This window comes from Drosophila arizonae, chromosome X (genome assembly GCF_054131065.1).
Source record: "Drosophila arizonae isolate 15081-1271.41 chromosome X, UAZ_ARI_1.0, whole genome shotgun sequence".
Lineage (NCBI taxonomy): Eukaryota > Metazoa > Arthropoda > Insecta > Diptera > Drosophilidae > Drosophila > Drosophila arizonae.
In genome coordinates, this window is record NC_142927.1 from 16,895,832 (window position 1) to 16,906,847 (window position 11,016).

Below are 11,016 nucleotides of genomic sequence, written 5' to 3' on the forward strand. Positions count from 1 at the left end.
TACCGAATTGTATTCTAATGCAGCAAACGCGCTTCCATTGATTTGCACTTCATGACAAGACCATATGGAATATACATCTACTTATATAGTTCTAGTTAAATTTAAACTGAGTGTCACAAATATACAATCAGTATACATACATATAGGCATAGACATTTATTAAGATGTTGTGAAAATTGTATTTAACTCTCCATCTCTCTTTCTCCCTATCTCTTACTCCCTCTCGGTTAAACTCAAGCTCTATTCAGTTAATGTCACAAAATTTGTTTACAATTGAAGGTGCCAAACTAGAACATTTCCCAAATCAAAGCAAAAGAGTCTTTAAGCTGTTGCTCGATAGAGCTCAAATTCCAATAGATCATCTACAGTTCCTTTTTCAGTATTAACATTCTCTACTTAAATGCCATTTGTATTTTCAGAGCGCACATTCCTTTACAGATACTGCTCTCTTTTCTCTCTCTCTCTCTCTTTCTCTTTCTCTCTCTCTCTCTCTCTCTCTCTCTCTCTCTCTCTCTCTCTACAATTCCAAATTTATAATTGAATTGCACAACATGTTAGTAAATGGTCTATTGAGTATGTATGTTCAAGTAAATCTCGATATAAACTTAACGTATTAGTTAATTGCGCACAATAGATCTAAACATATATATTCAATAACTATCGTACATTCAATTGATACGTGTATGATCTGCAAGTGTACGTAATATATCTGTTATAACTAAGTTTGGCTTTTGCTTCTACTTTTACTTTTATGTTTATCTTAGCTTCAACTCAAACTGTTTTTGACACAACAAGATTTTACATCAAGTTAAGCTCACATAGAAAAGCAAAAGAAAATTAAACAAAATGCATAAATAAAGGACAAACATATCTGTAAAACACATATATATATATATATATACCATATGTATATACATATATAAGTATACTTATATATTGAGTAAACTGCCTTACAGGCGAAACAGTACGAGTACGTTTCAATAACAGTCACTGTTAACATTAACCATCTCATGTTAAGCCTCAAAGACTGCAACACTTAACAGTGCCACTCGCAGTGCTGTTACTCAGTGACTGTAAACTTTTACATTTAGATGTCGGCCTGTTTCGACTAGGTAAGTCGAGCTGACTTATCTCTGAAATCCTCATCGTTATTATCAGTGACTTTCTTTTGTTTTTGGAGATGAGCTAATTGTAAGCAAAGTGCATTTTGCTGTTCAGCTGGGAGCACTCGATGTTAATTTCCAAGCGCAGTGCACGCACACATATGTATGCATATATCTATATGTATATACATATGGTATATTACATATATATAATAATAAAGAAAAACAATACTAATTATACGAATAAATCAGCTTCCATTTAAATACTATTGACAATGATCAGCTTACATACAGATTTATTTTAATGCACTTCAGTTCTCCTGTTTTTATGCCTTTGTTTTAATTTGATATAATTTTGTTTTGTTTTCCTTATTGTTACTTGAGACACATGTTCACAAACACACAGACACACACACAGCATACACAGAGAAAAAGAAATAGCTACGTTTAAGAAGTGAATTTTTGAATTAATGAAAACGTTTGTTTAAGTAAACATAAATGATAATTACATTTGTAGTTGAATACTATTGAAATATTGTGTTGTAATTGTTCCAAAATTTATATATAAAATACAAAAGAAAAACGATTAAAAAAAAAAAACAAACAAAATACCGAATAAAGTTGAAGACATTTAGTACTCGTTTACATAACTAAAAAAAAAAAAAACAAAGAAACATATTATGTGCATAGATGCCGTGGTATATATTTATATCTATATATGAATATATGCTATATGCTATATAACTAATCAAACATATTGTGGACCGTTGTTAAAACAACAAAATGCAAACACTTGGTAAAACACAATTTACAAAACACTGAAACTCAAAAAACAGACGATGCGTATACATTTTAGTATAAATCACATGAATATACAAATACGAGTAAATAAAATGGTAGAAAAATCAAATTTGATATCTTATTACTGTTATGATTATTTAGTTATTTGTGGGGGCACTTTTGGGTTGATGGTAGAACTATATAAATGGACACCTAAATGGTTATATGGAATGCAGGTGGCAGGCATCACCCAGTCGGGCATGCCCGACCAGAACATTCAGACTCGTTTGCACACACAATGTTGCTTGATTTACAAGACTTGCAAGTCAAGTTTAGCTATAAATCAAGAAAAAGCCCAAGACTCGTTTATTGAATATAGAATAACTAACTATAATTTGTGACGTAAAATCATATTAAAATTAAAACTAGTTTATGCAAATCTCATTGTAAGCATATCAGTTTCACGAATCAGAGCTCAAGGCTGGTTTCAGCCAGTATAAAGAGAACCTTCAAAATACATCTCCAAAAAGGTTTCAATACCTGTTTGCCAGCTGTTGCTCTTGACGCGTCAATGCGAAATTATAATAATAATATATTATACTTATTTTTGATAGTGCTAGAAATTGACCCACAGAAACCTTCCCTCGAGATCCCTTCAATAAAAATGCAAATATTTCAATTTTTTTTCGTGCATTTTACTTAACTAAGGAGTATAAGTATGTATGTATGTATGTAGTTGTGTAATTTGTATGTGTATATATGTATGTAGTGGTATTTAATGTTAAAATAATATCATTAATAGTTATGTTTTAATTCCCCATTGACGTCTTTTCTTCTTCTTCGTCTTCTGCTTCCCCTTCTTCTTCGTCTATTTCGGTATATATGTATGTATGTCGTCTTGTCTGGGGCTTGGTGGGTGTTTTTTGTTTTTCTTTCTTGGGTATACTTGGTAATTTTGCGGGCCCTTGAGCAGGCAATAATTGATCGATCGACGCACAGCTTTAAACCTAATTATTCTTCTTCTTCTTCAACGTGTTCCGTTAATGTCTATAACCTAACAACAATGCTCAACAATTATAAAAAAAAAAAAACAAAAAAATATATATATCGAGTTATCTTTAACAGCTGCTTAGATGGTAATTCATTTAGAGGTCGACAAAAAAAAAACGTAAGGAAGGAAAGGCTACGTTGGTTACACATAGAATATATAGTATATAGTTTTGATTGCGTATGGCTACGTCTATATGGTTACTCCGCCGTGATTTGTGGGCGGGTCCGGGTCCAGGTCAAGCTATAAAGTGTGCATATGCCGCCCTACTCGTCCAGGCAGATGGTGCGCAATATGGCCTCCACAACGGAGTAGGGATCGCAGTTGGAGCTGGGGCGACGATCCTCGAAGTAGCCCTTGCCGTCGCTGTGGACGCCGCGCGGAATGCGTATGCTGCAGCCACGGTTGGCCACGCCGGCGCTGAAGTCGTTGATCGAGCTCGTCTCGTGCTTGCCGGTCAGGCGGCGGGCGTTGTCCTGGCCCTGCTTGGGATCGTAGGCGCGAATGTGACGCTCATGGCACTTGGAGAGCTTGGCGACGGCCTTCTCGATTTCCTGGATGCCGCCGTCTTCGCGCATCGCCTTGGTGGACACATTGGTATGGGCACCAGCACCGTTCCAGTCACCCGGCATGGGCTTGGGATCCAGAGTGGCGACAATCTAGGGAGGGGAAACAAGGCTATACCGACTGAGCGGGCAGCAGTTGCTTGAGAACTTACGCCAAACTCCTCGGAGATGCGATGCAAGAGGAAGCGCGCCATCCACAGATCGTCGCCGATGGAGATGCCTAGACAGGGGCCCACCTGGAACTCCCACTGGGCGGGCATCACCTCCGCATTGGTGCCGGACACCTTGACGCCGGCGTAGAGACAGGCGCGATAATGCGCATCCACAATGTCGCGGGCATAGACCTGTCATGGACATGGAAACTTAGTACCAGCACACACACACACACCACACACACACACACGCAGTGGCCTCCCGACTCACCTTGTTGGCGCCCACGCCGCAGTAGTAGGGGCCCTGGGGTCCGGGGAAACCGTTCTTGGGCCAGCCCAGCGGATGGCCGTCAAAGTCGAGGAACGTGTACTCCTGCTCGATGCCAAACCAGGGCTCCTCCGCCGTGCACTTGTTGACGACCTCCAGGCAGGACTTGCGTTTGTTCGTCGCCGTGGGGGTGCCATCGTACTTGTAGGTGTCGCACATGACCAGGATGTTGTTGCCGCGTCTAAACGGATCCTTGTACATGGCCACCGGATACAGATAGGTGTCCGAGTTGCTGCCCTCCGCCTGATAGCACGAGCTGCCATCGTAGTTCCACACGGGCAACTCTGCAAAGTGGAGATGAACGAAGATCAATCAATATGAAGGCAGATCAACCAGACGAACTGAGATCAATCACAAGGCGGTCAAGCAGTCAACCACTGGCCTCGCCATGCGATACTCCTCTAATTAACTGTTAATTGGCTTCCGTTTGCAACAGCAGCCACTGTTTCGGATCATTGTAGCATTTCCTGTCTCTCCAAGACCCCAAAGCCGCAATGCTCATCTGTCAGCTATCGCCTATATATGCATGCTAGCTTTATTCTATATAATATTTGGTGTGGAATATATCGTATATCGTATATCCTATAATAGAATACAAATTAGCTATTGCGCACTTGTTCATTTAATTTCCTCCCACCAAGCAGCGCCCCTGCCTGCCCCCCGTATCATGCTCTGAAGCAACCACAACAACAACAGCTGGAAAACCCAACCCTGTTCATCATCGCTGTCTATTGTGAACCTGTCAAACGAGTGCTGCTGGCTGGCCGTGCATTCGTCATGTAACCTGAGCTGTAGAGCCGAGTTGGATGCGTGTCACGTGGTGTCACGACATGTGACTGTTTACAGTCTGACAACAGTTAGACTCGGCTTGCTCATCGCTTCAGCTCTTGGGACTCCGAAACTGTAGTCAATGACCCCCAAAATTGTGAATTACGACTCTACAGAATTACGAACTTTTAAGAGTCTCAATATCATATGAAAGATATACTATAATATATGGTTACTAGCTCAAATACAAATAGGGATCTATTATTTTTGCCATTTAATAATTTATAGCTCACTACTCTTCATACTAATTTCATTTATGTCAACAATAGATGACATCAATCAATTCATTCATAGGCTAAACTAAGATTATATAGATTTATATTATAATCTATATGTAATACACACATCTATAATATTTATATATCTAGTATCTATAAATCTTTCAAGAATATAGCGCAAACTGAACACTCGTGTCACGCGCTCCTCTCTAGCATTTTTCTAGCGGCTTTTCGTGTTGTTTGTGTCTAATTGTTGAAATATTTTCATAACAAAAGTTAGTCTTCTTTCCTCATAAAATAAAAACAAAAACAACATTAATCAAGTTACCTAGAGAGTGAGAGCGAGAGAGTGAGAGAGAGAGAGGGGGGGGGGGTGACCAGAGATTCGTAGCAATGTGTTGTTTCTAGTTGGCAATAGAAAAGTTTCTATAATTAGAAGTTACTGTCGTAGCAGCAGCGGCAGAGCGTCAGCTGTTACCTTGGGCTGACGTTTTCGTTTACTATCTCGTGCCTCACGCTCACGCTCACCCACGCAGCCCACTCGGTGCGCCCCAGATATCAGATATGGCCATGGGTCCGGGGCATGGCAGACGGCAGACGGCAGTCGGCTAGTTAAACAGCTGATTGCCTTAAGCTCCACACGGCTTAAGGGGGTGGGAGGGGGGTCTGGTATTGTCGCCAAGGATAAGGCGAAATTAGGGCTGGCTATTTGCTATGCACTTTGGGCCAATTTGCCTGCACACAAATTGCTCATGCAAAATGCGGCCGTGGCTTAGCTAATGCGAGCAGCAAATGCATAATTAATCAACTTAATTTTCCATCATTTCAATTGACTTGGCAATTGTTTGTTGTCCATGCGAATCGCAGCCAACTCACATATAAGATATGCATACATATAAGTGTGTATACATAGGCAAATAGATAGTTGTATATGCGTGTGTGTGTGCGCGCGGTCTTTTCCTAGCTATTCAGGCACGCGCCGTCGGCGTGTGCTGCGGCAATAATATTAAGCATACGCCCGAGCGGCCAGATGTCGCCTGGCTTTTCGCTGTGCAAACGTGCTGGCACATTTCACACCTATCTGTCTGCATCTCAAATCTAGCTGTATGCCGAAATTACACACATACATATATGCAAATAAACATATACATCAAATAAATCATCTATTTGCTTGCTTGTGTGTGACCTGCATATGAAAATTTAACAGTCGAGATTCTTAATTAGTAATTGTGCACATTTGAGTGCCAAGAAGAAGAAGAAGAGCGTACACTATTTAGTATTATAAGCATAAAAAGAGTTCAACAAAAGCAAGAGCAACGTTTTCTAATTAGAATGCCAATAAGAAAAGTCCCAAACAATTACCATTAGCAATACTATTATTATTATTATTATTGTTTTTTTTTTTTATTATTATTATCATTGTTGTTGCTTCCTGCTTCCGTCTTGACGTGATTTTGCACTTGTTTTTTGTGCTTTTGTTTTGTAGCTCGTCTCAAAAGCTCGCATCGAAACAAAGCGCGCATATTACGCATACGTCGCGTTAGCCAACTAATATCCCACATACACATGGATAAAACAACAAAAATCTGTGTGGCTTCTTTCGATTTGCCTGGTCTGCAGCCGCGCACACGCGTCCTGTCTAATTGCCAGCATTTAGTTTATGGGTGCCTATAAAATTGTGACTGCCTGGCAAACACATTAAAACGTAATCAATTATCAGCGTGAAACCCCTTTTAAGTTGTACGCCTTTATGAACGGCATCGCATTATCAAAACGTCTGTACTAAAATAATTATATAGAATAGTTTTAAGTTTTGCCTATGTTGTTGTTGTGCTTTTGTTAATTCAAAGTCTATAAACATTTGGCAGACGTCTGACGTCGTCGCGCTGGTGTCAAGGCCAAAGCAGCTAAGAACGTAAATTCAGCACGAAATTCTGAATGGGATTTACACTGATTGCGACCGGGAATGGGTTTTGCGCTGATTGGAATTTTTACTGGAAATCAGCTCGGCTTGCGTGCGTATTAATCTGTGCGTAGCAGTTCCTGAAGAGTCGCTCGGATCAGCTGATATAGCAGCCACTCAAGACACTGTGGCAGGGGCAGGGGCAGAGGCAGTGGCGGGGGCAGTGGCAGTGGAAAGCTATGTTTAGCTCAAGTTGTCGCATGATTAGATTAAAATGAGAGCACAGCCAGCCGGCAGTCGGCAGTGGGCAGTCGGCAGTTGGCAGTGTCTAGGTCAGCTAATTGATTCGGTTTGTCCAGGGTGTTTGGCACTTACCCTTGGGGCTGGAGGGTATGAAGTCGAGGGTGCGATCCTTGCAGCGCAGATCCTCGCCGGTGCCATCGATCCACACGTAGGTGGCCTGCACAATGTTATCCTCTAGCGGCAGCGCCAGATAACGGTCCAAGATGGTCTTGTTGATGCGCGCATTGGGCGAGTCTTCAAGAATTCTGGCAGACATACTGATGGTGTTAATGTGTGTGCAGGGATACGATAATGTGTGTGTGTGTGTGTGTGTGTGTGAGAGAGAGAGAGTGGAATGAGAGTGAAATGAAATATGCAAATTATATAAAGCAAAAAAAAAAAAACAGACAAAAAAAACAGTTAGCCTTGCACACACGATCTTTCAACTGGCACTCGTTTAGTTAGCTGCGCACCTGTTTCTTGTTCTTTAGCTTTTGCTGTTTGCTGTTTGCTGTTTGCTGTTTTATTTATATTTGTCTTTCGTTGGGTTTGCCAGGACGTTTGCTCTAGTGAAAATTTGTGTCGCTGCGCGCGTAAACGTTACTGGAACACGACTAAGCTGGAATGCGTTATTCCAACTCAATTTATAACGACAAACTAAAATCCAAACGAGCAGAGCAACGGCATTGTTATTACTGCTACTACTTACAACAAGCTGAGCGGACAACAGCAACATCAGCAGCAGCAGCAGCAGCAACTACAACAACAACAACAACAAGAACACTCAATAATAATAATAATAATAATAAAAACAAAATCCAAAAACAAAAGCCAGCGCTGCTGATGTCGTCAACGCAGCAGCGACGCGTCGCCTCGCCTCGACAGAGGTCGCACTGCGCCCACAACCCAACGTCAACGTCGCTGCCGCTGCCGCTGCCACAGTCGCTGGCGGCCAGCGCATGCGTCTCTGCTCGTTAGCTCTTCTTCTTCTTCTTTGTGCTGCTGCTGCTGCTGCTGCTGCTGCATGATCGACGCGAGCAACGCCAAAAGTCCCGGTGCCATCTAGAGGTGTGCCCGTGTCGTAAACGATACGATGCGATACGATCATTTCACATTTACGATATACTGTACGTATTTTGATTTACGATCAAAACAGTGCAGCGCAGTCCATTACGTTACTGTTGTTGTTGTTGTTGCTGTTGTTGCTGATAAGCGCTTGATTAATGCGTGTACTACGAATTATTTAGCGTTAAATTTAACACTTTACTAATTTAGCATACATTTTGGCATGACGATGCCTTGTGGCTCAGGCTCGGGCCAGATTCCCAATGATTCACACTCCTCTCCCTTCCAGCTACTCCTTCAGCGTGTGCTAATCATTGGCAACTAGTGATTAATTAACGTTCTCGCCAGCTATCGCACGGGATATATAAATATATCACTTGAGTTTGCTCTCTATTTACGACACGCGCCCATCTCTAAGTCCGATGCTGCCATAGATAATAGCAGAGCGTCAACTATTTTATTTTATTTTTGCGATATGCAACGTCATTGTTATCGGCTGATGTCGGATGTACACACGCACACACACACACAAGCACACGCACACCCCTTGGCACTGATATGCATATTAGTATATCACAGTGAGAGCCTGAGAGGCTCACCCAGGCATACTAGATAAAAACAATCAACGAGCGCTCGCCCATTTAGGTTTGATTATCTAAATCTGTGTGATTATCTTTGGGCTTGATTGGTCTGATTAATCTGTGGCGGGCTGCAGATCATATGGTCTCTGCTGATACTCTGAATATCTAGCAGAGATACATACTCATATACATAAATATATATGGATGTACAGTATCTTCAGAGAAGAAGCAGAAATTTTCAGAAAGACCATTTTTCTTCTTATAAAATGAGAAAAAAATATAAAATATATCTACATACAAAAAAGAGGAAGAACAAACTCTCAAAACCATCATTAGCAATTAAATGAAAAAAAAAGACTATGAATACATACAGAGATATATATATTATACAAGAAGACTAGAAGAAGAAGAACATTATTAAAAGATCATTGAAAAATAAAGTGAAAAATCGCAGCAAAAACTTGATTCAGTTTATTAGCTAACGTTATCCAAAATTTATTACATTGCTAATGATCCATGATTCAGTCTTCGATAAAGAAAAGGGCCTTTAGACCTTACATAAATGATCAATGTCGAACCAAACTGTAATCTAACAAATGTCACAAAAATAAAAATCTAATCTATCAATCAAATCAATAACTAGAAGAATTTGGGACTTGAAGAGCGAATCTGAACTATCGGAATGATAAAGAAAATGATGTATGTATGTGTGTATGTGTAATTATGATATGTATGCATGTTAGTATATGTATATGTAAGTTAGGCTACGTATGTGTGCTGCTATTTATAGGAGTTGTTCCAACTTACGATGAATGCATGTTGCATAAGCTCTTCTGATATTGCTCTCCTTATCTTACGTCGTTGTTAATTGACGAAAATTACGTATTTAAAAGTCGATTTGAGCTTGTTTTTTATTATTAACTGCTATTATTATTATTTATTTATTTATTTATTTTTTTTTTTTTGGCTATAAACTTTACTCCAGCTGTTATTGATTGCGATCTTAGCGAACTCTTGACTTTTGACCGAAAATCCGTGTCCGTTAAATTGGTTACTCGACTTAAATTTGGGGCTTAGGATATCTATGGAGACTGTTTAGGATTTAGAGACGTTCTGGTCGAACTGCGCACTTCTAGCGGCGATTGGTCAGCTTATATACCAGTTTGCTGGCCGACTGCGGACGTGGACGTGGGCCAGAACTGATGCGGCGCTGCGATGTTCGGCTCTTTCTTGATTATACTTATGACGTCTTAACAAAAACACACATAGACCTACCATGTGCTAATTACCCATTCAAGATTCTCACACATTGAGTTTGGCGCTGTTTGCTTAATTGTCTGCCTTATGCATATTTATATTTGTACACATTAAACATATGTATGGATACATATACATATATAATATAAATATATACAATGTCTACTGGAGTATACGATCTGTCTTATCTTCAGAGTTATTGGCCACAGTCAATCGTTTGCCAAGGCCAATTATCAACGGCATACTTTTAACTAAGAGTGTCTGCGATATGGAATATCTGTAATACAATGAATACATTGAGTATAATTGGAGTATATTTGAAGAGCTATTAGCGCGCGAGTTACGATAACAAAGGTCGCGTCGTTTGCTGGGGGAGGTGCAGAAAGAGAAACGATAATAAGTTCGAGCTGCTTTTCGCGTTTTTCGATATTTCGCTCGCTCTCCCTCACTTTCTATTCTATGTATTTATAGATCAGATTCTTCCTCTATCCTTTTGTTTTTCTTTTTATAGACCCCTTCCATATCTTTTTCTTTCTCTGAAATTTCCCCTTTGACCTACCCTTTCCCTTCCTCTTTTATCTTCATCACTATTTTTCTTTCACTTTCTCCGTTTACTTTCTTCTCTCTCTCTCTCTCTGTCTCTCTTTCGCGCTTTCTCTCTCTCTCTCTTCTTCCTTCTTTAACTCAAGTTCTCTTCTTTATATACATATGCGTAATATATCTTCTATTTGAGGTCTTTGTTCATATCTCTTTATGTATTCCTCTCTATATCGAACTCCTTCTTAGCCTCCCTCTTTTCGTCTCTCTGTATTTTCTCGTGCTCTATCGCTCTATTTCTCCACCTCCCTCGATCTCGCTGTTTATATAACTTTCTTACATCCAATGTGCTCTTGTTATCTCGTTTT

General features: G+C 40.2%; 1 protein-coding gene across 2 annotated transcripts; it reads right to left on the bottom strand.

Moving 5' to 3' along the window:
- Positions 1–2,556: 2,556 nt before the first annotated feature.
- On the bottom strand, positions 2,557–9,990 carry Gs2 (glutamine synthetase 2). Of its 2 annotated transcripts, none has more exons than XM_018016179.2 (5): positions 9,662–9,990; positions 7,302–7,474; positions 3,921–4,261; positions 3,650–3,841; positions 2,557–3,590 (listed from the first exon to the last, which is right to left on the bottom strand). In XM_018016179.2, exons 1-5 carry the CDS (start codon positions 9,670–9,672, stop codon positions 3,198–3,200), a joined length of 1,110 nt encoding a protein of 369 aa, XP_017871668.1. In that variant the 5' UTR covers positions 9,673–9,990; the 3' UTR covers positions 2,557–3,197. The 2 variants fall into 2 exon arrangements, with proteins under 2 accessions (XP_017871668.1, XP_017871667.1); XM_018016178.2 differs by lacking the exon at positions 9,662–9,990 and adding an exon at positions 7,682–7,900 and having other exon boundaries at positions 7,302–7,486.
- Between the last annotated feature and the right edge of the window lie 1,026 nt (positions 9,991–11,016).